A 24,576-nucleotide genomic window follows, 5' to 3' on the forward strand; every position below is an offset into this window, starting at 1 on the left:
TCTGTCATCGCAACCCCCAGAAATCACTGCTGCATCTTCTGGAAGCCCCAGGAGACAGGATTTTTCTGTGTCGGCTACTCTGTCTATAAGGGGAATAGAGTCTTCCCATCCTTGGGCAGGTTTCAGAAAACTTCCCTCATGGTGGCATGGCACCAGCCCTCTGACTCCTGGGTCTGAATCAAGCACAGTGAATTCCAAATCACTGTCAGGAAAGCACTGTGAGCACCTGCTTATTCTGTCAATTATATTTATATGGGATTATCCTCTCGCTGTCTTAAGCCACCTTAAAAGCACCCAGACAGACTAAACTTATAGATGTTGAGGCCAGCCCAACCCCCCAGGACAGTCTAGACCTAATGGCTGTGCTCTGTTCCAGTTCCTGTTCCTCTCGGAGGTCCTGCAGTGGAGGGCGCAGACCACCCCTGATCACGTGCTGTATACGCTGCTCAACTGTAGGGTGAGGCCCCACCCGTGTGCCCTGGTCGTTCCCTGTGTGGTCCCCAATTTCATGCTTCTGTATCATATTCTCCACTCAGAGCTTTCTCCTCAGTCTTACCTGAATCCTTTTATTTATTTGTTTGTTGCTGTTTTGACTGAGACCTTTTCACCTAAGAAAGGTTGCTTTAAATATAAGGGTTTGAGCATATGTATATGTGTGTGTGTGTGTGTGTGTGTATACACATATATTTTTGCGTGTATTTTAGCAATATTTTTTTGCAATATTTCCCCTCCCCTCAAAATGAGTGATGAATGTCTACAACAGAACAGTTGCAGATCTATGAGGTATTTATGTCTTTATTTTTATTACTCCTTTTTTTTTAATAAGTCATGTTTTAGTTATAGGCTTTCATTCTTAGGAATGAAAATAATTTCTATTTTATAATTAAAGTTCATATTTGCATCTCATATTAGAAAAGCAAACTCCTCAGATAGTGTTCCATAATAGTACTTAAGAGTAAGGCCTTAAACATGCAAGAAATAGTATAACAATAAACATTAAATGCAGACGTCTTTAATACATTTGTTAACTGTGTGTTTGCTTTGGAAATAAGGCCTGAAAAATAGATTTAACAGTAGGTCGTCTTGACAAGCATGGGTACTTGCAACTTTAAGAAGTTCTTCAGAGTCAAAATCTTAGTGCGAGAAGGCACCTCTTGTCATTTAAAGCAGTAGATTAAGGACAAGTGAAAGGAAATGCCAACAATGTAAGTTACTCCCTGAACCTCTAATTTGGATATCCAGCTACAGACCAGTTTTGCGGTGATTTAGTTGGTAGAAGTAACCTCTGGTCCTCCTCTGACACAGCTTGTCTTGAATTGCCTTGCATGCTGAGTTGACCTCAGCAGTTTCTTGTTCACTGTGTCTGTTCAAGACCGACCCCAGCAAGAGTCTTAGAAAGCACTCCCGCACCCAAGCCTCTGTGAGGAACGCTTGCTACCCTTACCTTTTGGTGCCTATGCTTGGGCCTAGTGGACCCTCTTCCCAGGATAAATGCTCTTGCGCTCAGGGCGCACAGATGCATGGGGGTGAGACGCAGGGCAAGCCCGATGGTCGTGTGGTTACCAGGAGGCCCTGCGTCGCATCTGAAACATGCCTGCCCTGCTGCTCTCGTCCGTCTCTTTCCTCTGGCTCCTCCTCAGCCTGTAAACACAGATAAGACTCTCCTTTCCTGGCACCATCGCTGGTTGGTGCTGTCCTGTCTCTCTAATTGCTTCTTCTGACTTGCTTTGTCCTGTGCACGTGGCATGTCTCCTGGAGACTGTTGGGGACTTTCCCTTCTTTCTCCAGAGTCTCTCGGGCCTCTAGAGGTTTCCAACAGCACCTCCAGAGGGGCAGCTGGAGCTGGAGCCACACTGCAGCCTGTCCCCCAGCCCCTGGGAAGGATTCCTACTCAGAGCCCCTTCGCTCAGCTCCCTGAGTGGAGCCGTGGTGCTGATGTGACGAGGTAGGACAGGACGTCCCCAGGATAGGCCTGCCATCCCCCGTGAACTGTGGACAACAAGGGGGCGAGAGTTGGGTCAGCATCCCTTTTCCCTCCCCTGCAGCTTGACCCCTCCAGAGCTCTGGGTAAGAGGAAATTTCTTATCTGTCCCAGACACAAAAATTCAAAAATGATTCAGGCATGTTCATAGACTATAGTCCTGTCAGCGGGAGGAAAACAGCCATGCTAACTGCATCTCGCTTGGGGACTGGCAATGTGCGGGGCAGATCAACCCCATTCCCAGACCCTGAGTTCACAGTCCTTTTCTGTGGCTAGACATTGGATCATTAGGAGAAATGTGTTCACCAGAAATGACTCGTATTCTAGAAGGGCTTTGTCAGCAGCCACAGAAGGTCTGATGGGGTGAGCTGTGGAGGTCAAGGCCATGAGTAAGTTTACTTCAGGTCAGCACAGGGACAGCGTGGTCTACAACAGCCTCCCTTCAGACATGACCTTATCTCCTGAGGCTCTCCTGACGTGGAGGCAGCTACATCCAAACAGCTGGAAGGGTCGTATCGGAGCCAGGCATCTGTGTTCATTCCCAGCCTCTCCAACCCCATGTGCACACTTATGACAAGTGTTCAACCTGAACCAAAGGTCAAGAGCATCATTTCCATGGTGGTTACAGTGTCATTTCCACTCACTCAACCTTCTAGTTCAGCACTGTCCAATAGAAATACAACACAAGCCACACATACAATTTAATGTTTTCTAAAAGCAATATTTTAAAAAAGTAAAAAGAAACAGGTGAAATTCATTCTAATAATGTGTTTTATTCAATCTACCCAAGCACCGTCCTTCCAGCATAGGGCCCCAACCTGCTTCCAGGCTTCCTCTGTCCTGGACAGCCCCTTCCGTTGGTTGTGAATTCCCCAACTTGGTCGTGGCTCCCTTAAAATGGTTACCCGTTGGCTTCCTGTCTGTTGCACACAGTATTCACTCATATGCCCTCCTCCACGGCAACGCAGGAGATAGGATCAGAGTTGTTATGAGAGGTTTATAGTAGGAAGTGAGGATGTGATTCACTGCATATTGTGGAAGACTTACATTCTTGGAACTTACATACAGAAGAGCATCTGTTTTTTTGTTTTTTTGCGGTACGTGTGCCTCTCACTGTTGCGGCCTCTCCCATTGCAGAGCACAGGCTCCAGACGCGCAGCCTCAGCGGCCATGGCTCACGGGCCCAGCCGCTCCGCGGCATGTGGGATCCTCCCGGACCAGGGCACGAACCCACGTCCCCTGCATCGGCAGGCAGACTCTCAACCACTGTGCCACCAGGGAAGCCCTGTTATTTTTTTTTTTTTTTTTTTTTTTTTTTTTTTTTTTGCTGTACGCGGGCCTCTCACTGTTGTGGCCTCTCCCGTTGCGGAGCACAGGCTCCGGACGCGCAGGCTCAGCGGCCATGGCTCACGGGCCTAGCCACTCCGCAGCATGTGGGATCCTCCCGGACCGGGGCACGAACCCATGTCCCCTGCATCGGCAGGCAGACTCTCAACCACTGTGCCACCAGGGAAGCCCTGTTATTTTTTTAAAGAGAAACACCAGGGCAACTCTTTTAACCTTTTTTTTTTTTTTTTTTACTTTTTGAGAATTTTTAAATGTGAATCCTGTTTGGCTTTTTCTTCATTCCTCAATATGTTTTTTACTTGTCATTATTTAATTTAATGTAAAACTTTAAAATGGTGCCACATTTACAGTCATTGACACTGAAATCTGTTGTCTTTAGAATAGGGATTGGGTGGTGGGTTACCCTGCATTGCCATTCTGTCATGATACCGGCCGAGGCTTCTTTTAGGAAAAGTTAGCCTTAATTTAGTGTGAGGTACTTTTTCCTAGAACATTCTTCTTAGGCAGTGGGTTTCTGTACTGAAAACCCAACTTTTCCCATGAATGTTGATGAGGATGCCAGGTAACCATAGACCTGAGGATAAACAGTATGTCATGTTTTTATGACAGCAAGCACTTTGGAAAATGAAATGTGTGATTGAAAATCAGTGGTGTTTCTCCCAAGGTGAAAGGCTATGTTGAGACTCCCCATAACCAGTGGTGGTGCACAGTCCAGGGCTGGATGAGGCCTGTATCCCATTTGGCTCCCTCAACGTGGAGCCTGCCGGGAGCTACAGTGAAGCCAGTGGAGCCTGCAGGCTGGGGTGGAGGAGAGAGGCTGGGGTGGAGGAGAGAGCCTGGGCTGGGCTCGTTGGCACCGACTGCCCAGAGGGGCCCTCCTCCCGTCTGGTGTAAAGCCCATAGGGTGGCAAAGGGTATTGCAAAGCATTCACAGAGATTCCTAAAGGACAGAATGCCAATTAAATTTCACCATTTTAAAGTACCTGTAGGTGGAAATTTCATAAACAGAGTCAAAACATATGGCTGCTGGTTGTGAGTCACTGGTGCCTCTCAAATTTCATAGGCTTTGTTGTGTGACAGAAAAGCTGGTTATGATAGGGGATCAGTGTTGGCTCTCTGGATAATGGAGAGAACATCGTCCCAGAAGTTGAACAACTCAGTCAGAGAATGCTTGCTGCTTAAGATAAGACTAGCTAACGACCAGCGGGCAGCAGGGTGGTGGCGGGACTCCCCTGTGGCATACTGCCGCCCCACCAGCAGCACAGCTGGTCCCCAGCAACAACCAGGAGCACAGTGCTGGCTTCCCTCCAGGACAGCTGGTGTGTGCATGTCAGGAGGCCTGGCATGGGCCTCACCTTAGCTGTGCTGGGGGCTGGTACCCCATCTTCACTTAGAAGAGCTCACAGGACTTTTGGGTCCTTTTGAGTGTGTGTTTTGGTTCATGCGTCAGGTGTGTTCCCCAGTAGTAACTGCTCAGAGGAACGGTCCAGTTGAGAAGGCACCAAGTTCTCAGGTTTGGGCTGGGTTTCTAGACGCCAGTCTCGTGGATCTTTCTGTATTTACCCAGCTTTGCCACATTCTGCTCTCTGGCTCTTCCATTTCATGTATCTTTTTCTATTACTTTTTAACCTTTCTTAGAAGGAAGGTAATTAAGGAAAATATGTACGATGATAAGGTTCAAATCAGAGAAATGTAAGCTAATCCTGTCCACTGTGGGAGAAGCCAGTGCCAGCACAGCAGGAAGGGACCGGAACCTGCTGGCAGCTGCCTGGGCAGCCTCCCTTTGCCGGGCTTCTGCGGTCCTGGGCCCTGGTTATAGAGAGAGCCTGATGCTTCCCAGGGTAGATACGGCCATCAGTGATCTCGTGAGTGTTTTAGGCAAACACCAGCTGCTGGTATATACATCCTGATGCCTTTTAAATGGTTTTCACTCCCATCGGTTCCCGCCCACCTTGTGCACATGTTCCAGTTGGGTGGGAATTCTAATGTCTCTTCCTACACCTCAAGTCACCAGGTCACCAGTGTCCTTTAACGGCCCCAAAGGTTCTGGTCTCTCCTGTCCACGTTTCTCTTCCCACACAGCCGGCTGCTCACACCACCTTCCTGTGGACTTCTTTCTGCTCAGGCGACAGTCTTTTCCGTGTCACCCACCAGCTCATTTACCCTCCTTGGAAGCTCCCCACCTAAATAAAAGCATCTGGCCCAAGTGTCCACCATCATTTCCTCAGGTGCAGGGTCTTCCTCACCTGACACTCCTGGCCAGTTTGCCTGTTGCTTAAGGAAAGGTCCTTCACCCTGTTCATCCCTTTAAAGTAGGAATTGATAATAAAGAAGCAGTTTTTAAATAGCTGTAGGCAGTGATCTCTTCTCACCTGGGAATAAGTGCAAATGAAAAGTGCATTCTCAAGAGAAACTTTTTTTGGATAGTTGTATGTTTATAATTTGTAGTTCATTCTTGCTTTTCTTTAAAGAGTAAACATCATGTATTTTGATATCTCTTAGTACCTACTTTGCTACTGATTTTCGCCTACAAAGCTTTTTTAAGGTACTTTTCAATCCAAGTGTGTTTTACATTTGCTCCTGCAGTCTCCACTAAATGAATTTGACAATGCCCTTTTCTTCTTTTGTGTTTTTTGGGGGTTTTTTTGACTTTTTTTTATGTGTGTGTGGTACGCGGGCCTCTCACTGTTGTGGCCTCTCCCATTGCGGAGCACAGGCTCCGGACGCGCAGGCTCAGCGGCCATGGCTCACGGGCCCAGCCGCTCCGCAGCATGTGGGATCCTCCCGGACCGGGGCATGAACCCATGTCCCCCTGTATCGGCAGGCGGACTCTCAACCACTGCGCCACCAGGGAAGCCCCTGACTTTTTTTTTTTTTTTTGACTATTGCTTTTCTGGGGGTTTGTTTGTTTTCTGACCTCTCTGACTTTTGATGTGGTCTTTCTTAAAAACAGTTTCAATTAGTCTTACTTTTCATAGTGTGAGTCCTGCAGATTTACGACTAATTCTTATTGCCCATGACAATTACATTTAAGTCCCAGAATTACTAGATTGATTTTTTTTGTGATTTTAGCTATTTTTTCAAGTCAAGTCATTGTTTTTTAAATATTTATTTTTAATACAAACATATCTAGATGCCTCTTTGGTGTTGTACTTCTTAGCCAGTAGGGAGGAAAGGAGAGTGAATGCTAACAGTGGGGGGGGGTCTTCTGAGGGGGTGACAAAAACATTCTGAAGCTGACTGTGGTGGTGGTTGCCCAACTCTGCAGATACAGCCATTTAACTGCACATTTTAAATAAGTGAGTTGTATGGTATATGAACTGCACCTCAAAGCTGTCATATTAAAAAAAAAATCTTACCCGCTTGTTCTTGTGCTACTCAGGGCACAATAGCGAACTCGCTGACGTGTGTCCAGCTGCACAAGCGGGCTGAGAAGATAGCCGTGATGCTGATGGAGAGAGGGCACCTGCAGGATGGGGACCACGTTGCTCTGGTCTACCCACCGGGTAAGAAGCAGGGCCATGCAAGACCAGCCCTTGCCCAAGAGACCCTTCATTGCACATGTTGGTGCTCGATGACCTTGTGTGTTACCACCAAAAATGGGCACTGTCTCTCCTGCCTGGCTCACTTGTACGGACTGTGCTATGTGCTATACCACTAATAGTAGGGGCACAGATAAAGTGGTAGTTCACAACGACTTTTGTATCTAAATTTGTTTTTTCAGCTATCTGAGGTAGTTCATTTAATCAATAGTAGTTAAATCCTTGACTACTGAACTGATAATCAGAAAGTTGAGTAATTCCTTAGAGAAATGAGAGCAATCAAGCTTCTGGGCTACTTTGGCTTCCTGTGCCTAAAAGAATGGGCCAAGTGGGAGTTACCCCTGAAGTTTAACAGACCCACAGGGAGGAGGACAGGTCTGTTCAAGGTCTCAGTTACTGCCGTACCCGTCTGACTGTTTCCAGGCTGGTGATTCTGCTGACAGGGATGATGGCCATTAAGCAGCTTGTTTTGTTTCAAGTGAGAACTTTTGCTTTTCTCCCCATGTAGGAATAGACCTTATCGCAGCATTTTATGGTTGCCTGTATGCAGGCTGTGTGCCAATAACCGTCCGTCCTCCACACCCACAGAACATTGCAACCACGCTGCCAACCGTGAAGATGATCGTGGAGGTAACGCTGCCTGCGGGTGTCTGCCCCTGAGTGTTGGGCTTGCAGATCACAGAGCCTGGGCTCCCGGGGAAGGGCTGGGTGCAGGCATGGGATTGCATGGGAGTCGGCGGTCCCAGCGGTGGAGTGGGACTCAGCCTCTTCCCTCTAGGATTGGCCATCTCATTCTGGAAGGAAGATAGCAGCTTGTGCGTAGAATTAGGGGCTAGAGAGCAGATTTTCCACAATGCATGGGAATTGGTGCAACTCCCCAGAGAGGGCATCTCTCTGGACACTGGGAGCTTCCCTACCAAGCCCAAGGAGCAAACCAAAACAAGTGGGAAAGTCATACATTTTTAAAGGTTCTTTCCTCAAGATTGAGAAGCATCCTGTTCCTTTTTGAAAGTATAGATTTGATTTAATGTTTTTTTGCCTGGGGAAGTTTAAAAGGATTAGGATATGTTTTTCCCTTGGAGGAGGAACCACGAGGGACATCACAAATGAATACTTCTTTGTAGTTGTGTTGGAGGACCCTCAAGGTTGTCACTCTGGTAGATGGTACTGAGGCTGTGTGTATAAATGTGTGCATTTCTGGGGGACGGAGCTAACAGTGAGAGCAGGTAGTTTGGATGCTGCTTTCTGAGTGTGACCATCACACAGGGGAGACTGCCAGGGACCTCAGTCCCCACAAGGTCTGTTTGTGTGCTCTGTGGTCAGATTCCTGGTCATGTGGAACTCCATTGGCCAACACAGCCCCTTGTGAGGCAGCTGTGCTCCTTGTGCCCAGCCTGTGCTGCGAGCTTCATGGCCTCCACGTGGTGCACAGCTGGCACATGAGTATGTGTCCATCCCTGTCCTTTGCCCTCCTCCTCTCCATTCCTTGTTCTCTGACCCTCAGGTGAGCCGCTCCGCCTGTTTGATGACAACACAACTGATCTGTAAATTGTTGCGGTCCAGGGAGGCAGCTGCAGCTGTAGACGTCAGGGCCTGGCCCCCGATACTGGACACAGGTTCGTCCTCCAACTCGCTGGTATGTTTGTTTGCTTATCTGCTTTTCCATTAAGTCAGAGATGCTAACAGCTTTGTTTTGCTCTCCAGATGATTTGCCAAAGAAGCGGCCTGCCCAGATCTACAAACCTTCCAACCCAGACACGCTAGCCTATCTTGATTTTAGTGTGTCCACGACTGGGATGCTAGCTGGAGTGAAGGTGAGAAACACAGTCTGCATAATAGTAGTTAGCAAGCCACAAAGCAATGATCAGTTTTCATTCTTACGGGTATAGGGCTCTGGTGGGGCCTGGCAGCAAAACACGGAGAGAGGGATATGTGTGCATTTTGTTCAAGCTATAAAATGCGTGACCATTTCAACAGTTAGCTAGGCTGACTGATTATTCCCAGATGTTCCAGTTACTTTTTTATGTAAACAGAGCTTCCCTAACCTCTAATTAAAAAACTGCCTATGTTTTTGTTTTTTGCTGGTTCTCAAATCCCAGTGTTCTATTATAAAACTCTGTGCACTGGAGTTTCTCACTTGTTTAACATGGGTCTCATTATAACTTGCCAGCACACTGCTCATTGCCTCTGAAATGATGCTTTTTCCTATCAAAGAATGGTGGAACTACTATGTGTGTCACCAGAATTAGGACCCTCACAGCTCAGGCAATGTCCTTGTCAAGATACCGTTAAGCCTGAGAAAACCATAATTCAAAAAGAGTCATGTACCACAATGTTCATTGAAGCTCTGTTTGCAATAGCCAGGACATGGAAGCAACCTAAGTGTCCATCGACAGATGAATAGATAAAGAAGATGTGGCACATACATACAATGGAATATTACTCAGCCATAAAGAGAAACGAAATTGAGTTATTTGTAGTGAGGTGGGTGGACCTAGAGTCTGTCATACAGAGTGAAGTAAGTCAGAAAGAAAAAAACAAATACCGTATGCTAACACATATATATGGAATCTTAAAAAAAAGGTTCTGAAGAACCTAGGGGCAGGACAGGAATAAAGACACAGATGTAGAGAATGGACTTGAGGACACGGGGAGGGAGAAGGGTAAGCTGGGACAAGTGGCATGGACATATATACACTACCAATGTAAAATAGATGGCTAGTGAGAAGCAGCTGCATAGCACCAGGAGATAAGCTCGATGCTTTGTGACCACCTAGAGGGGATAGGGAGGGTGGTAGGGAGATGCAAAAGGGAGGAGATATGGGGATATATGTATAGGTATAGCTGATTCATTTTGTTACAAAGCAGATACTAATACACCGTTGTAAAGCAATTATACTCTAATAAAGATGTTAAAAAAAAAAGACACAGTTAAGTCCTCTGGCCTCAGGAAGCCCTTCACCTATTATCCACCTGACTGCTGGGTTTGCATAATTTTCATTTAGTTCTCTTACTCCATTTACTTTTTTTTCCAATTTTTAATTGTGGTAAAATACATATACCACAAATTTACCATTTACCCAGTTCAAGTGTACAGCTCAGTGGTGTTAAACACGTTCAGATCTGTGCTGCTCTCATCACCACTCATCTTCATAAGTCCTTTCATCTCACAAAACTGAAACCACCCCTGCCCGCAGCAACTCCCACTCTACTTTCTGTCTTTATGATTTTGACTATTTTAGGTACCATGTTTATGTGGAATCATACAGTATATGTCTTCTTGCGTTTGGCTTATTTTCACTTAGCATAGTGTCTTCAGGGTTCATCCATGTTGAAGTATATATCAGAATTCTTTTTTAAGGCTGAGTTAATATTTCATTGTATGTATTTACCACATTTTGCTTTTCCATTCGTTTATCAATGGACACTTGAGTTGCTTTCACATTTTAGCTATTGTGAATAATGCTGCAGTGAGCATGGGTGTATAAATATCTCTTCAAGACATTGCCTTCAGCAATTTTAAGTATGTATCCAGAAGGTGAATTGTTGGGTCATATGGTAATTATATTTTTAATTTTCTGGGGAATTGCTGTACTATTTTCCACAGTAGCTGTTCCATTTTACCTTCTCACCAACAGTGCACAAAGTTTCCAATTTCTCCACATCCTTGCCAACACTTGTATTTTATTTTCCATTGGGTTTTGTTTTTTTTTTTTCTTTTGAATGTCCTCTTTTTTTGGCGGGGGAAGAGCTGCGCCGCATGGCTTGTGGGATCTTGGTTTCCTGACCAGGGATTGAACCCAGGCCACTGCAGTGAAAGACTGGAATCCTAACCATTAGGCCACCAGGGAACTCCCTGTTGGTTTGTTTGTTTTTTTTTAATAGTAGCCTTCCTAATGGATGTGAGGTGGTATCACATTGTAATTTTGATTTGCATTTCCCTGAAGATTAATGATGTTGAGCATCTTTTCATGGAATTATTGGCCATTTGTATATATTCTTTGAAGAAATGTTTATTCAAGTCCTTTGCCGATTTTGAATTTTCTTGTTGAGTTCTAGATGTTCTCTATATATTATGAATATTAATCCCTTATCAGATATATGATTTGCAAATATTTTCTCCCATTCTTTGGATTGCCTTTTTACTCTATGGATAGTGTCTTTTGATGCACAAAATTTTAAGATTTCTGTGAAGTCTCATTTTTTTTGCCTGTGCCTTCAGTGTCATATCCAAGAAAACATTTCCAAATCCAATGTTGTGAACTTTTGTCCCATATTTTCACCTAAAAGTTTTATTTTTTAGATCTTATATTTAGATCTTTGATCCATTTTGTTTATGGTATTAGGTAAGAGTCCAACGTAATTCTTTTGCATGTGGATATCCAGTTTTCCAAGCACCATTTGTTGAAAAGACTCTCCTTTCCCCATTGAATGGTCTTGGCACCCATATCAAAAATCATTTGATCACCCACAGTTAACATCATACTCAACAGTGAAAAGCTGAAGCTTTTCTCTAAGATCAGGAACAAGGCAAGGATGCTCACTTGTACCACTCTTATTTAATATAGTACTGGAAGTCCTAACAGAGAAATTAGGCAAGAAAAAGAAATAAAAAGCATCCAAACTGGAAAGGAAGAAGTAAAATTGTCACTATTTGCAGATGACATGATGCTATGTATAGAAAACACTAAAAACTCCACCAAAAACTGTTAGAATAAATGACTCAGTAAAGTGCAGGATATCAAAATTAATACAGAGAAATCTGTTGTGTTTCTGTACACTAATAATGAAATATCAGAAAGAGAAATTAAGGAAACAATCTTATTTACAACTGCATCAAAAGAATAAAATACCTAGGAATAAATTTAACCAAGGAGGTGAAAGACCTGTACACTGAAAACTATAAAATATTGATGACATAAATTGAAGAAGACACAAATAAATGGATATTCCATACTCTTGGTTAGAATAATTAATATTGTTAAAATAGCCATACTACCCAAAGCAATCTACAGATTGATTGCAATCCTTATCAAAATTCTAATGGCATTTTTCACAGAAATAGAACAAACAATTCTAAAATACGTATGAAACCACAAAAGACCCCAAATAGCCAAAGCCATCTTGAAAAAGATCAAAGCTGGAGACATCATGCTCCCTGATATTACAAAGCTACAGTAATGCAAACGCTATTATTATACTGGCACAAAAACAGACACATAGATCAATGAAACAGAATAGCCCCAAAATTAACCCACGCATATATGTCAGCTAATTTATGACAGAGGAGCCAAGAATATATGGTGGGGAAAGGACAGTCTTTAAATAAACGGTACTTGGAACACTGGACAGCCACATGGAAAAGAATGAAACTGGACCAATTTTCTACACCACACATAAAAATGAACTCAAAGTGAATTAAAGACTTGAATGTAAGACCTGCAACCATAAAAGTCCTAGAAGAAAACATAGGGGTAAGCTCCTAGACATTGGTCTTGTCAGTTTTTTGAGTTTGACATCAAAAGCAAAGGGAACAAAAGTTAAGCAAGTGGGATTACATCAAACCGAAAAGCTTCTGCACAGCAAAGGAAACCATTAACAAATGAAAAGGCAACCTACTGAATGGGAGAAAATATTTACAAATCATATATCTGTTAATGGGTTAATATCTAAAATATATGAAGAACTCATACAACTTAATAGCAGAAAAACAATTATTTCTTAAAAATGGGCAGAGGATCTGAATAGACATTTTTCTGAAAGAGACATACAGATGGACAGCAGGTACATGAAAATATGCTCAACATCACTAATCACCAGAGGAATGCAAATCAGAACCACAATAAGCTATCACTTCACACCTGTCAGGATGACCATCATCAAAAAGACAAGAGATAACATGTGTCCGTGAGGGCGTAGAGAAAAGGGAACCCTTGTGCAGTGCTGGTGGGAATGTAAAGTGGTGCAGCCACTATGGAAAACAGTATGAAGGTTCCTCAAAAAATTAAAAATAAAACTACCGTATTATCCAGCAATTCCACTTCTTGGTATTGATCTGAAGAAAATAAAAACACTAACTCGAAAAGATATCTGCACCCCCGTGTTCATAGCAGCATTGTTTACAATAGCCAAGATATGGAAACAACATCAGTGTCCATTGGCAGATGAATGGATAAGTAAAATGTGATATGCCCACCCACTTACCCACAGCCTCCCCCATACACACACAGTGGAATATAATTCAGCCATAAAAAAGAAGGAAATCGTACCATTTCAGACAACATGAATGAACCTGAAGGACATTATGCTAAGTGAAATAAGACAGAGAAAGACAAATACTGTATGATTTTACTTATATGTGGAATCTTAAAAAAAAAAAAGAAAAGAAAACCAAGCTCATAGATACAGAGAACAGATTGGTGATGGGCAAAATGGGTGAAGGGAATGAAAAGGTACAGACTTCCAATTATAAATAAGGCCTGCGGATGTAGTGTACAACATGGAAACTATAGTTAATGATATACCGTACTGCGTATTTGGAAGTTGCTAAGAGAATAAATCTTAGTAGCTGTCTTCACTAGACTTATTGTGGTGGTCATTTTGCAATACATATACATATGTATGTTATATTGTATACCTGAAACTAATATAATGTATGTCAATTATACCTCAATGAGTCAATCAATCGAATCAATTGCATGTGAAGTCTAGGTAAAAACAAATAAATTAGTGAAAAAATTTTTTAAAAAATCATTTGACCATATATGTGAGGGTTTATTTCTAGGTTCTATATTCTGTTCTGTTTTTCTCTATGTCTGTCTTTATGCCAGTACTACACTGCTTTGATTATTGTAGCTTTGTACTAAGTTTTTAAATCAGGAAGTGTGAGTCCTCTGACTTTTGTTCTTTTTCAAGATTGTTTTGGCTGCTCAGGTTTCTTTGAGATTTCGTATGAATGTTACAATAGGCTTTTCTATTTCTGCAAAAAATATCATTGAGATTTTGATAGAGATTGCATTGAATCAGTATAGTCTTGGGTAGTATTGACATCTGTGAATAAGGGATGTGTTTCCATTTATTTATTTATTCTTTAATTTCTTTCAGCAGTGTTTTATAGTTTTCATTGTACAAGTTTCTCACGTCCTTGGTTAATTCCTAGGTTTTTTATTCTTTTTGATGCTATTGTAAATGGAATTGCTCTAATTTCCTTTTCAGATTTTTCTTTTAGTGTATAGAAATGCAACTTACTTTTTGCATGTTGACTTTTTATCCTGCTACTTTGCTGAATTCACTTATGATTTATTAACAGTTTTTTGTGGAATTGTTAGGGTTTGCTACATATACGATCACATCATCTGTGAACAGAGATAATTTTACTTCTTCCTTTCCAATTTGGATGCCTTTTATATCTTTTTCATGCCTAATTGCTCTGGCTAGAACTTCCAGTACTATGTTGAATAGAAGTACTGAAAGTGGACAGCCTTGTCTTGTTCCTGATCTTATAGAAAAAGCTTTTAGTCTATCACAGTTGTGTATGATGTTCACTGTGGGTTTTTGTATATTGCTTTTACTGTGTTGAGAACTGTTCTTCTATTTCTAGTCTATTGATTGTTTTTATCATGAAAGGATGTTGAATTTTGTTAGATGCTTTTTCTGCATTGACCAAGATGATCATCTGGGGTTTTTCTCTTCGTTCTCTTAATGTGATGTTTTATATTGCTTGATTTTCATATGTAGAGCCATCCTTGCATTCCAGGAATAAATCCAACTTGGTCATGATGTATAAGCCTTTCAATATGCTACTGAATTTGGTTTGCTAGTATTTTGTTGAGGATTTTTGCACCAGTGTTCAAAAGGGATATTGGTCTGTAGTTTTTTGTACTTATAGCATCCTTGTCTGGCTTTGGTATCAGGATTTTGGTGACCTCCAAAAATGAATTAGAAAGTGTTCCCTCCTCTTCAATTTTTGGAGAAGTTTGAGAAGGATTGGTATTATTTCATCTTTAAACATTTGATAGAATTCAGCAGTGAAGCCATCAGATCCAGGGCCTTTTTTGGTTGGGATTTTTTTTTTAACCTGATTTGTCTTTCTTGCCAGTTACAGGTTTATTCAGATTTTCTATTTTTTGTGATTTAGTCTTCATAGAGTTCGTGTTCCTTCTTGATAGCTTGTGTTTCAAATTCCATGAAATAGAACTTTTCCATTTCTTGCTGGTTGTGCAGTTTGTTGTATAGTTGTTCATAGTACTCTCTTATAATTTTTTTTTGATTTCTGTAGAATCAGTAGTAAATGTCCCCACTTCCATTTCTGATTTTAGTAATCTGATACTTCCCTCTTTTTTCTTAGGCCGTCTAGCCAGAGGTTTGTCAATTTTGTTGGTCTTTTCAAAGAATCAACTTCTGGTTTCATTGTTTATCTCTGCTATTTTTCTATTCTCTACTTATTTATCTCTGCTCTAATCTTTAATATTTCCTTCTGCTACCTTTGGGTTTAGTCTGTCCTTTGTTTTCTGATTCCTTAAGTTGTAAAGTTAAGTTGTTGGCATGAGACCTTTCTTGTTTGTTAATATAAGCATTTATAGCTATAAATTTCTGCCTTAACACTGCTTTGGCAGTATCCCCTTAGGTTTGGTTATATTGTCTTTTCATTTTCATTTGTGTCTAAATATTCTCTGATTTTCCTTGTAGTTTCTTCTTTGATCTGTTGGTTAAGAGGGCACTGTTTAAATTCCACAGATTTGTAGGTTTTCCAGTTTTTCTTCTATTCATCCTGTTGTGCTTGGAGAAGATACTTTGTATGTTATCTATCTTTTAAAATCTATTGAGACTTAATTTGTGGCCTAAAATATGGTCTGCCCTGGAACATGACCCAAGTGCTCTTGAGAAGAGTGTGTATTCTGTTGTGGTTGTATATTGCTCTGTGTGTTTCTTAGAGCTCTTTGCTTTATTGTGTTAAGTCCTCTCTTTCCATACTTATCTTCTGTCTGGTTGTTTTGCCCGTTATTTAAAAGGGAATATCAAAGTCTCCTATTATTGTTGTAGAGCTGTCTGTTTTTGTTTCATATATTTTGATGGTTTGCTTTTAGGTTTGTAGATGTTTATAATTGTTATGTCTTCTTGCCGTAATGAACCTTTTATTAATATATAATGCCCTTCTTTGTTTCTTGTATCTGTTTTGATTTAAATTTTATTTGTCTGATATTAATATAGCTACCTCTGCTCTCTTTTGGTTACTGTTTGCGTGGAATATCTTTATCCATCTTTTCATGTTCAAACTATTTGTGTCTTTTGATCTAAAATGAATCTCCTGTGGACAGCAGTAGTTGGAGCATTTCTTTCATCCATTCTGCTGATTTCTGTCATTGATTGGAGAGTTAATCCATTTGTATTTGAAGTAATTACTGATAAGAAGGAACTTCTCTCATCTCTCTTATTTTCCATATGTCTTATAGCTTTTTTGTTCCTCATTTCCTGCTTTACTGTCTTATTTTGTGCTCAGTTGATCTTTTGTAGTGATACTTTAAAATTCCTATCTCATTTCCTTTTGTATATATTCTATAGCTATTTTCTTTGTGGTTACCATGGGATTCCATTTGATATCTTAAAGTTATTATGCTCTAATTTGTACGCCAGCCTAATTTCAATAATATACAAAACTGCTTCTGTGCAGCTCAGTCCCACCATTTTTTCGGTTGTTGATGTCCCAATATTATATCTTTATACATTGTATGACCCAAAACATATAGTAATAAACATTTTTTAATACATTTATTTATTTGTTTGTTTTTGGCTGCATTGGGTCTTCGTTGCTGTGCACGGGCTTTTTCTAGTTGCAGCAAGCGGGGGCTGTTCTTCGTTGTGGTGCACAGCCTTCTTATTGTGGTGGCTTCTTTTGTTGTGGAGCCACGGGCTCTAAGCACATGGGCTTCAGTAGTTGTGGCATTCAGGCTTCAGTAGTTATGGCTCATGGGCTCTAGAGCGCAGGCTCAGTAGTTGGGGTGCATGGGCTTAGTTGCTCCGCAACATATGGGACCTTCCTGGACCAGGGCTCGAACCCATGTCCCCTACATTGGCAGGCAGATTCTTAACCACTGTGCCACCAGGGAAGTCCCAGTAATAAACGTTTAAATGCATTGGTCTCTTAATTTATGTAGGAAAAGTGTGGAATTGAAACCCAAAGTTACAGTAACACTAGTTTTTAGGCCAATAACCGTTTTGTTTTAGTATGTTCGTTTTTTAAATCATGTAGAAAACAAAAAGAGTTTTTAAGCAATTGTTCAATTATACTGGCTTTTTTTTTTTTTTTTTTTGCGGTACGCGGGCCTCTCACTGTTGTGGCCTCTCCCATTGCGGAGCACAGGCTCCAGACACGCAGGCTCAGTGGCCATGGCTTACGGGCCCAGCCACTCCGTGGCATGTGGGATCCTCCCGGACCGGGGCACGAACCCATGTCCCCTGCATCGGCAGGCGGACTCTCAACTACTGTGCCACCAGGGAAGCCCCTATACTGGCTTTTGTAATTGTCTTGTGTTTACCTTTACTGAGACCTTTACTTCTTCAAATGAAATCGAGTTACAATGTTCTTCTATTGCAACCTGAAGGATTCCCTTGAGCATTTCTTGCACAGCAGGTCTAAATGTAATGAATTCCCTTAACTTTTTTTTTTAACCTGGGAATGTCTTAATTTCTCCAAAATTGATTGCGGTTCACTGTCCAAGCTTTCCCCTGCCCCCCTGGAAGTTGCAAGCCATCAACTGACTCCAGAGCTCCACTGTAGTTATATCAGATTCTGCCTGTGCGGATACTGTCCAAGTAGGACAGGGATTCCTGTTCTGCCATCTTCCCTGAACCCTCTCCTCTGCTTTTTATAGAATTTGAGGTGGTACACCAATAAAGTACATTATAAAATAAAATAATTTTTGAAATGATTTTTAAAATAAAGATATATTTTCAGACCAAGATGAATTATTTACTAAGTATGAAAATTGGGTTGGCCTCCTACTGTCACAGCCACAAGAGAAGCACACACTTGTGATCGTACCATTTTCATGATCTACAGAAGTGGGAACTATAATATTAAATCTTGATTCTATAAAGATATTACTACTTGAAACAGGGCCATAGTGATCTATGTTCTTACTTCCTAATGATTCCTCTTAATGTAAGTATAGACTCTGGAAATCCCAGAGAGATGAATAACTAGACTTTCTCTCAGATTTTTAAGTTTTTTCTTAAACCTTTGACTGTTTAATTTGTTTGACGAGTACCTGAAATGAAGTGTATTGTGATGTTGTTTAGTGAAAAACCCACATGCTTCAAATACTGAGAGGCATAAATAGAGTTGAAATTATCTGCCTTAACAGTCTGCTCCAAATGGAAACTCCCACCTCTGTGGTTGCTCAGGTCACCATTTTTCTCAGAAATAAATTTTGATTCACTTTTTGGACAAAAATATCATTGAGTGTCCAATACACACCAAAAGATGACAGAGAAAAGCCTTTCCAGTAAAGTGTTTTCCCTATAAAGGGCGTTACAGAATGTCCGATTTAGTATAAAATGTACAAGTATAAGTTCAGATGTTCAATTTAAGTTGTTCATGCTCCCTGTTTAGAAGTGTGATTTGAACTCTGAAGGTACCTAATAGATAGATCCTAGGTCTGCATTTGCCCCACTCCGCAGCCGTCCTATGGAGCGCCTGCCCAGCACCTACATGTGCTTTAGCTGGGCTTCCCTGCAGGATGTTTTAGAGCTGACACCAGTTTGCTTCTGGAGCACTCTCCTGCTCACTGCAGTTGATGTGTGAGCTGATGTGTGCCCCAGGAATGGACACTTATTCTAACGTGAGCCAAAGCAAAACTTCGCTGGAAGGTAAACTTGCTGAAGATGTCATAAGATACATCCTTAAAATAAATACCCTTGGCCTTATCCCCAATTCCTCCACGTTGATGTATCTGCTCTCAATGTCCCTTTTAGAATAGAGCATTAGAGTTTGATGTTTGGGGCTTTGAGAAAACTACTTCTTTATTCAAGTACAAGTTTGCAGGAGTTTTTCTTACTAAAAGGTTCTGGTAAAGCATTCGAGCATGGTCTCTGGGTTTGTGATGTTGGCAGGGTCCAAGTTTGGAATGCGCTTAGGGATAGACAGTCCCCATTCCTAGTTATGTTTTCTTAACCTGTTGGCTTCCTGGTCACTGTGTTGAACTCTGTTAACTCACCCTCTGAGCCCACAGAGGGGTGTGAGGATCATCATCTGCTTTCTCTAAGCTCTATGCACACTTTGTCAAAGTGCTTGCAGCCCCTGCAGTTACCAAGTTTCTGAACTTCCCACTACGTGGCCAGCTCCTGAGGGCAGAGGCTGTGTGTTCTTTTTTATATCCCAAGTACAAGTCCTCTGTTAACAAATTAGCATCTGCCAAGCTAAGCTGAGAGCTCGGTTCTCAAGCTGTATATGACACCTGCACAGAGCGGGGGTTCTGTGAAGGTCTGTTTTAGTTGCTAATCTGAGAATGTGGGTGATTTTGGTAGCTGTGATCTTACTATCTCCTGATGCAGCAGGCAGGGGGTTGAAGGCATGTTTCATAAATCCAGCTTCATTTCCTCTTTAAACAAATGTTGTGGTTTTAAAAACAAACTGCGAAGAACTGCTTGTGTGTTAGATTCTAGAGTAATTCTACATTGCTTTGTATGAATTCAGTAAAATATCCACAATGAAATCTTCTTCTGTGCAGAACTTCTGACAGGGATCCTCTGTGGTGGGATGGAAACCCCCGCTCCTGGTTTCTCTCCTCTCTTCCCTGGAGTGGCTAACGAATGCTTTTCCCAGGCATTTGACTGGACTTCCCTGAATATTATGATGCTCTGCACTGGTCCCTTTTACAGTTCAGCTCTGGGTGACATGCACTCCACGGTAACTTGAGACATGTTTAAGACCACGAACTTGGTAAAGTTTTCTGGGCTGCTTTTACTTTCCTTTTCCTCTTAGATTTCTTTGGCTAGAAGGCTTCTGTGAGAAAATTGATGTTACTAGATATAATTTCCAGTACTTTAAAAGAATTCACATTCCATACTGACTGTCGTGGGACTGGTTGCTGACTTTGGAGAAGCTCTTTACTGTAGCTGCACTGAGATTGGATTTGGGCTGCCGTCAAATGACGAGCATGTCTTACTGCACAAATGTGTGTGGCCTTCTGAGCCACATTTCCTGATCATTGAGACAGGAGTCGTGCGTCCAGTGTGCTCTGCTGGTCCCCCGTTGCACGACAGGTGTGGTGTTGGGCCTAGAGATGAATCACAAGTCAGGTGTCGTCCCTGCCTGGAGAGGGGATGTGAGGAGTCGCAAGTCCCCACCTACTGTACAGGGCTGCAGTGGGGATCGCAGTTGAACCCGCCATTCAGATGCAAGACGTCCTGACTTCATGGGCCAGAGTTACTAAGTCCTGGGGGACCAGGAAGTTTTGCTTGTGGTTTACTCTTGAAAATAGGAAGACTCATGAGAACATCAGCAGGCTGCTCTCTCCTAACAAAACCCAAGCTTGGCTACAGTTGTTCTCTGCTATAAAACCACCCTTGTGCATCAGATGTCAGGTCCCGTGCATTTCATGCGGCCTTGTTCTGTTGCAGGAGTCCTTAGGATGGGCTCAGGCTCCATGCACTTAACGCAACCTTGCTGTCTTGCAGATGTCTCACGCAGCCACCAGTGCCTTCTGCCGTTCTATTAAGCTGCAGTGTGAGCTCTACCCCTCTAGAGAAGTGGCCATCTGCCTGGACCCTTACTGTGGACTTGGGTTTGTCCTGTGGTGCCTCTGTAGGTGAGTTTCGTCTTTGCACCTTTAGGATACAAGTAAGTAAATCACACACGCGTTTTCAGACCACTTGCGAGAACTGCTAACGGGAGGGGGCCGCCTGCAGGGTGCGGCTCCTTCTCAGCCCAGCTCCAGGTGCCACAGGGACACCTGCCCTGGTAGCCACTCTCTCCAGCATCTGAAAAATTAGTCTCCGTAAAGTTTGCTGAAACCAACAGAGACAGATTCTGGGGCCATTCTCAGAAGCCGTCTGTTGGGAATCCATTTTCCAAGCGACTCCCAGGCCATGGGCTTGCTTCTTATGCCTCTAAATCTTCGCAGGTGTCCCAGGCCTGGGATTGTGTTCACCGGGGGCATCCAGGCTCTTTACTCCTCAGGCTTCTCCCTGACTTCAGCTGCGGGAGGCCGGAAGGAAGCTCTACAAGCTCCCCTCCCCTCCCCTCCCCTCCCCTGCGTGGTCCCCACTCCACAGCTGGCAGCCCCCGGACCCAGCTCCTGGTAGCTGCCAACAAGTATTAATGGAGAGGATGAAAGTTTATTGTCATTTTTCTCTAATTGTACATGGATGTTCATTGTAGAAACTTTAGAAAATACAAAATAATATAAAGAAGAAAAGCCATCCATAAGTATACTACCCAGAGATACTAGTAAATACTCACTAGTAGCATTTTGGCATATAGTCTTATGGAGTTTATTTTCTAATGTAGTATTTCTAATGTAGTACTATTTTTTATTATTAACATTTTCAAACGTATACAAGTGTATATGTTTAAGTGTATAAAGAACACTGTAACAAATACCAGGGCCCAACAACCAGCTTCACGTGGATCTTATTTTACCAGTTTGATTTCATCCAGCCTTCTGATTATTTCTGTCCCTTTTCCATATGGGCATTTTAAAGCAAACACCAAAAAACATACGGTTTCACCCATAAACCTTTAAGTACACATACAATTTTGTAAATGTACATTAATATATTTATAAAACTGAGATGCTACAGTGTGAAATTGCTTATAATTGCCTTCTTTTTCATAATAGTAGATATTTTCTCATCTTTAAACATTCTCCTAAAACAATTATTTTAATGCATTTATAATATTCAATTGGGTCAAATTGAACTAAATCCAATTACATATTTTTTAAAAACACTATCATTCTAATCACCACAATTAAACTTTTTGAGGAAGCAAATATAATTGAACAGTTGAAATATTTTAATGATTTTTGCCTCAATTCAGAATGCAATAGCATTGTGGGTAATTTTTTCTTGGAAAATAGTTGAGAATATACCATTCCAACAGTAGGGCCAAAGTGACTTTAGACATATCTGGCCAGCTAAGAAGGAAACCTGTTCTGAACTACAGCTTTATAGGCAACTGTCTCTTGTTACTTGGCAAAAGTGCCTTCTAGTTCTGCAGGCTCACCCAGCCAAGCCCCATGAAATCCACAGAGAAGGTGCTGGTTGGAGTGAGTCCTGCTGCATGTCACCAGCAGCAATGGGACTCTCTAGAGGACCTGTACAGAGAGGGTGGCGGTGACCCTTTGCTTAATGTCTTACCTGCAAATTCAGAAGTCACAAAATCAGCTATGACCCCTGCAGCACTAAAATTAAATACATAACAGCTGTAAACCTCTTCATTCTGAAATCCATTATAGAAACAGATCCCAATGGACTTGCTTAAAAAACTGGACCTCTTTTAAAAAGCACGTCAGACAGTTGGTATTCATAGATTAGGAAATTCAATATTGTTAAGATGAAAATTCTCCCCAGCCTGGATAAACTTCAAAAACATATGCCAAGTCTGAAAGAAGCCAGACTCAAAAGACCACTTATTATATGATTGTATCATATGATACCATTTGTTGGAAATGTTCAGAAAGGGCAAATCTATAGAGACAGAAAGTAGAATAATGATTAACTGGGGCTAGAGCTGAAAACAGGATTGACTACAAATGAATACAAGGCATGCCTTTAGGGTGATGGAAGTGTTCTAGAACTGCATTGTGGTGATAATTATACACTCTGCAAAACTGTCAAAGTTCTTTTAATTCTATACTGCAAATGGATAGATTTATGATATGCAAATTATACCTAAGTAAAACTTTTTTAAAAAGGAAAACAACTTTCCTTGGAGTAACTGAAGTGCGTGGTACAGACCCTACCCTGCCAGTTCAGTAGGCTCACCCACGTGACACCACAGGGTGACATGTGTTGTCGTGAGTTGTGTGGCTGCCTTGCTCAGGGTGCCCACATTGTGAGAGTTATCAATTCTTTGTATGTTTTATCAAGTTAATAATATGAAATCATTGAATTACAAATGTACAAATTTATATTAGTTACCAAAATGTCTTTTTTTCTCTCTCTCTCCTGTTCAGACATTTTTTATTTTTGTTTTTTAATCTAGATTTTATTTTTCAGAGTATTGTTAGTTTCACAGCAAAATTGAGTGGAAGGTACAAAGATTTCCCATGCACACCCCACTCCCACATGCACAGCTTCCCCTGTTATCAGCATCTCCCACCAGAGTAGTACATTTTTTACAAACTAGGAACCTACCTTTGACACATTGTTATCCCAGAGTCTATAATTTACATCAGGGTTCACTCTTGGTATTGTAGAGAGCCCAGAAATAGACCCACATAAGTATAGTCCGTCGGTCTTTGACAAAAGTACAAAGGCAATACAGTGATACAGTGGAACAAAGGTGGTCTTTTCAACTAATGGTACTGGAATAACTGGACATCCACAGACCAAAAAAAAAAAAAAAAGAATCTAGACACAGGTGTTAACAGCCTTCACAAAAGTTAGCTCAAAATAGATCATAGACCTAAATGTGAAACATAAAACTATAAAACTCCTAGAAGAAAGCTTAGGAGAATATCTAGATGATCTTGGGTTTGTTGATGACTTTTAGATACACCACCAAAGGCATGATGCATGAAAGAAATAATTGATAGGCTGACTTTATTAAAATTAATCATCTCTGCTCTGCAAAAGATACTGTCGAGAGAATGGGAGCAGGCCAGAGACTGAGAGAAAATATTCCCAAAATGTTTTTTAAATTGTTTTGTTCTTTTTGAAGTTAAGATCTAAACTAGAATAGTTCAGGTTCCAGAAATTCACAGGAAATAATCTTCTTCCCTATAAGCAACCTGCTATTAAGTAGGGAAGTATTGATAGCCAGTGCCAAGAAATCAGTGTTGGTTAATAAATGAAACAACAAATCGACTTTCGTTGGATTGAGCAAAAAAAAAGAGCAAGTAGAAAATTGGTGAATCAGGTTTTCTGTTTTTCCTCTACTAGGATTTAATAACCTTTTTCTTAATGTTGCCTTCTATTTATAGGAATGAGGACAGAGGTGAAGCTATGTTTAATTTTCACAAGTATGCTTATATTCTCTAGCCTTGAACTCCACACTGGACCCTACCCTTTCATGTGCTAGCAGTCTGAGCAAGCAGGTCATTATCCTGGTGTATATTCTTGAGAAAGCTAGCAGTGGGTGATTTGTATTTCTTTTTCTTCATTTCTGGTCTCCTTATGATAGCATGTAAAAGGAAAATGCTGGGAACAATATGGGTAGATTGTCATAATTAAGCGGATCATCATAAGGTTTTTACCTGCATTTTGATTCCCTAAGACATGGGGCTCCAGTGTCATTAACTGTGTTTGGTACCTGCCAGAAAATGTAAAAGTCCTCAGTGTCAGAGAAGTGGTGTAAATTTGAGCTGGAATAAAAGTTATGCAGGGGAATCTAATTAAGGTTGTCTCGTTAACCCTGATTCACGAATGGGTTGAATAACATTTGGTGCTAACGGAAAACTGTGCACCATCACTTTTCAAAGAGGGAAAAGGCATGTTTCCTAGTGGATAATTAACGATTTACATGGTGCATGATGTGCAAGG

The 24,576-nt window shown here is 41.6% G+C and overlaps 1 protein-coding gene across 4 annotated transcripts in view; it reads left to right on the forward strand.

Annotated features, from left to right (window-relative positions):
• Window positions 1-24,576, forward strand: part of DIP2C (disco interacting protein 2 homolog C) — a 359,289-nt gene that overhangs the window by 291,808 nt on the left and 42,905 nt on the right. For all 4 annotated transcript variants that reach the window (XM_081228458.1, XM_081228459.1, XM_081228460.1 and 1 more), the window contains 6 exons: window positions 377-457; window positions 6,711-6,834; window positions 7,379-7,500; window positions 8,375-8,486; window positions 8,575-8,684; window positions 20,548-20,678. In XM_081228458.1, the coding sequence (XP_081084584.1) occupies window positions 377-457; window positions 6,711-6,834; window positions 7,379-7,500; window positions 8,375-8,486; window positions 8,575-8,684; window positions 20,548-20,678 (680 nt within the window). The remainder of the gene's footprint in view (window positions 1-376; window positions 458-6,710; window positions 6,835-7,378; window positions 7,501-8,374; window positions 8,487-8,574; window positions 8,685-20,547; window positions 20,679-24,576) is intronic.

The sequence above is a fragment of the Mesoplodon bidens genome (genome assembly GCF_964165515.1).
Source record: "Mesoplodon bidens genome assembly, chromosome: 3".
In the NCBI taxonomy this organism is placed as follows: Eukaryota; Metazoa; Chordata; class Mammalia; order Artiodactyla; family Ziphiidae; genus Mesoplodon; species Mesoplodon bidens.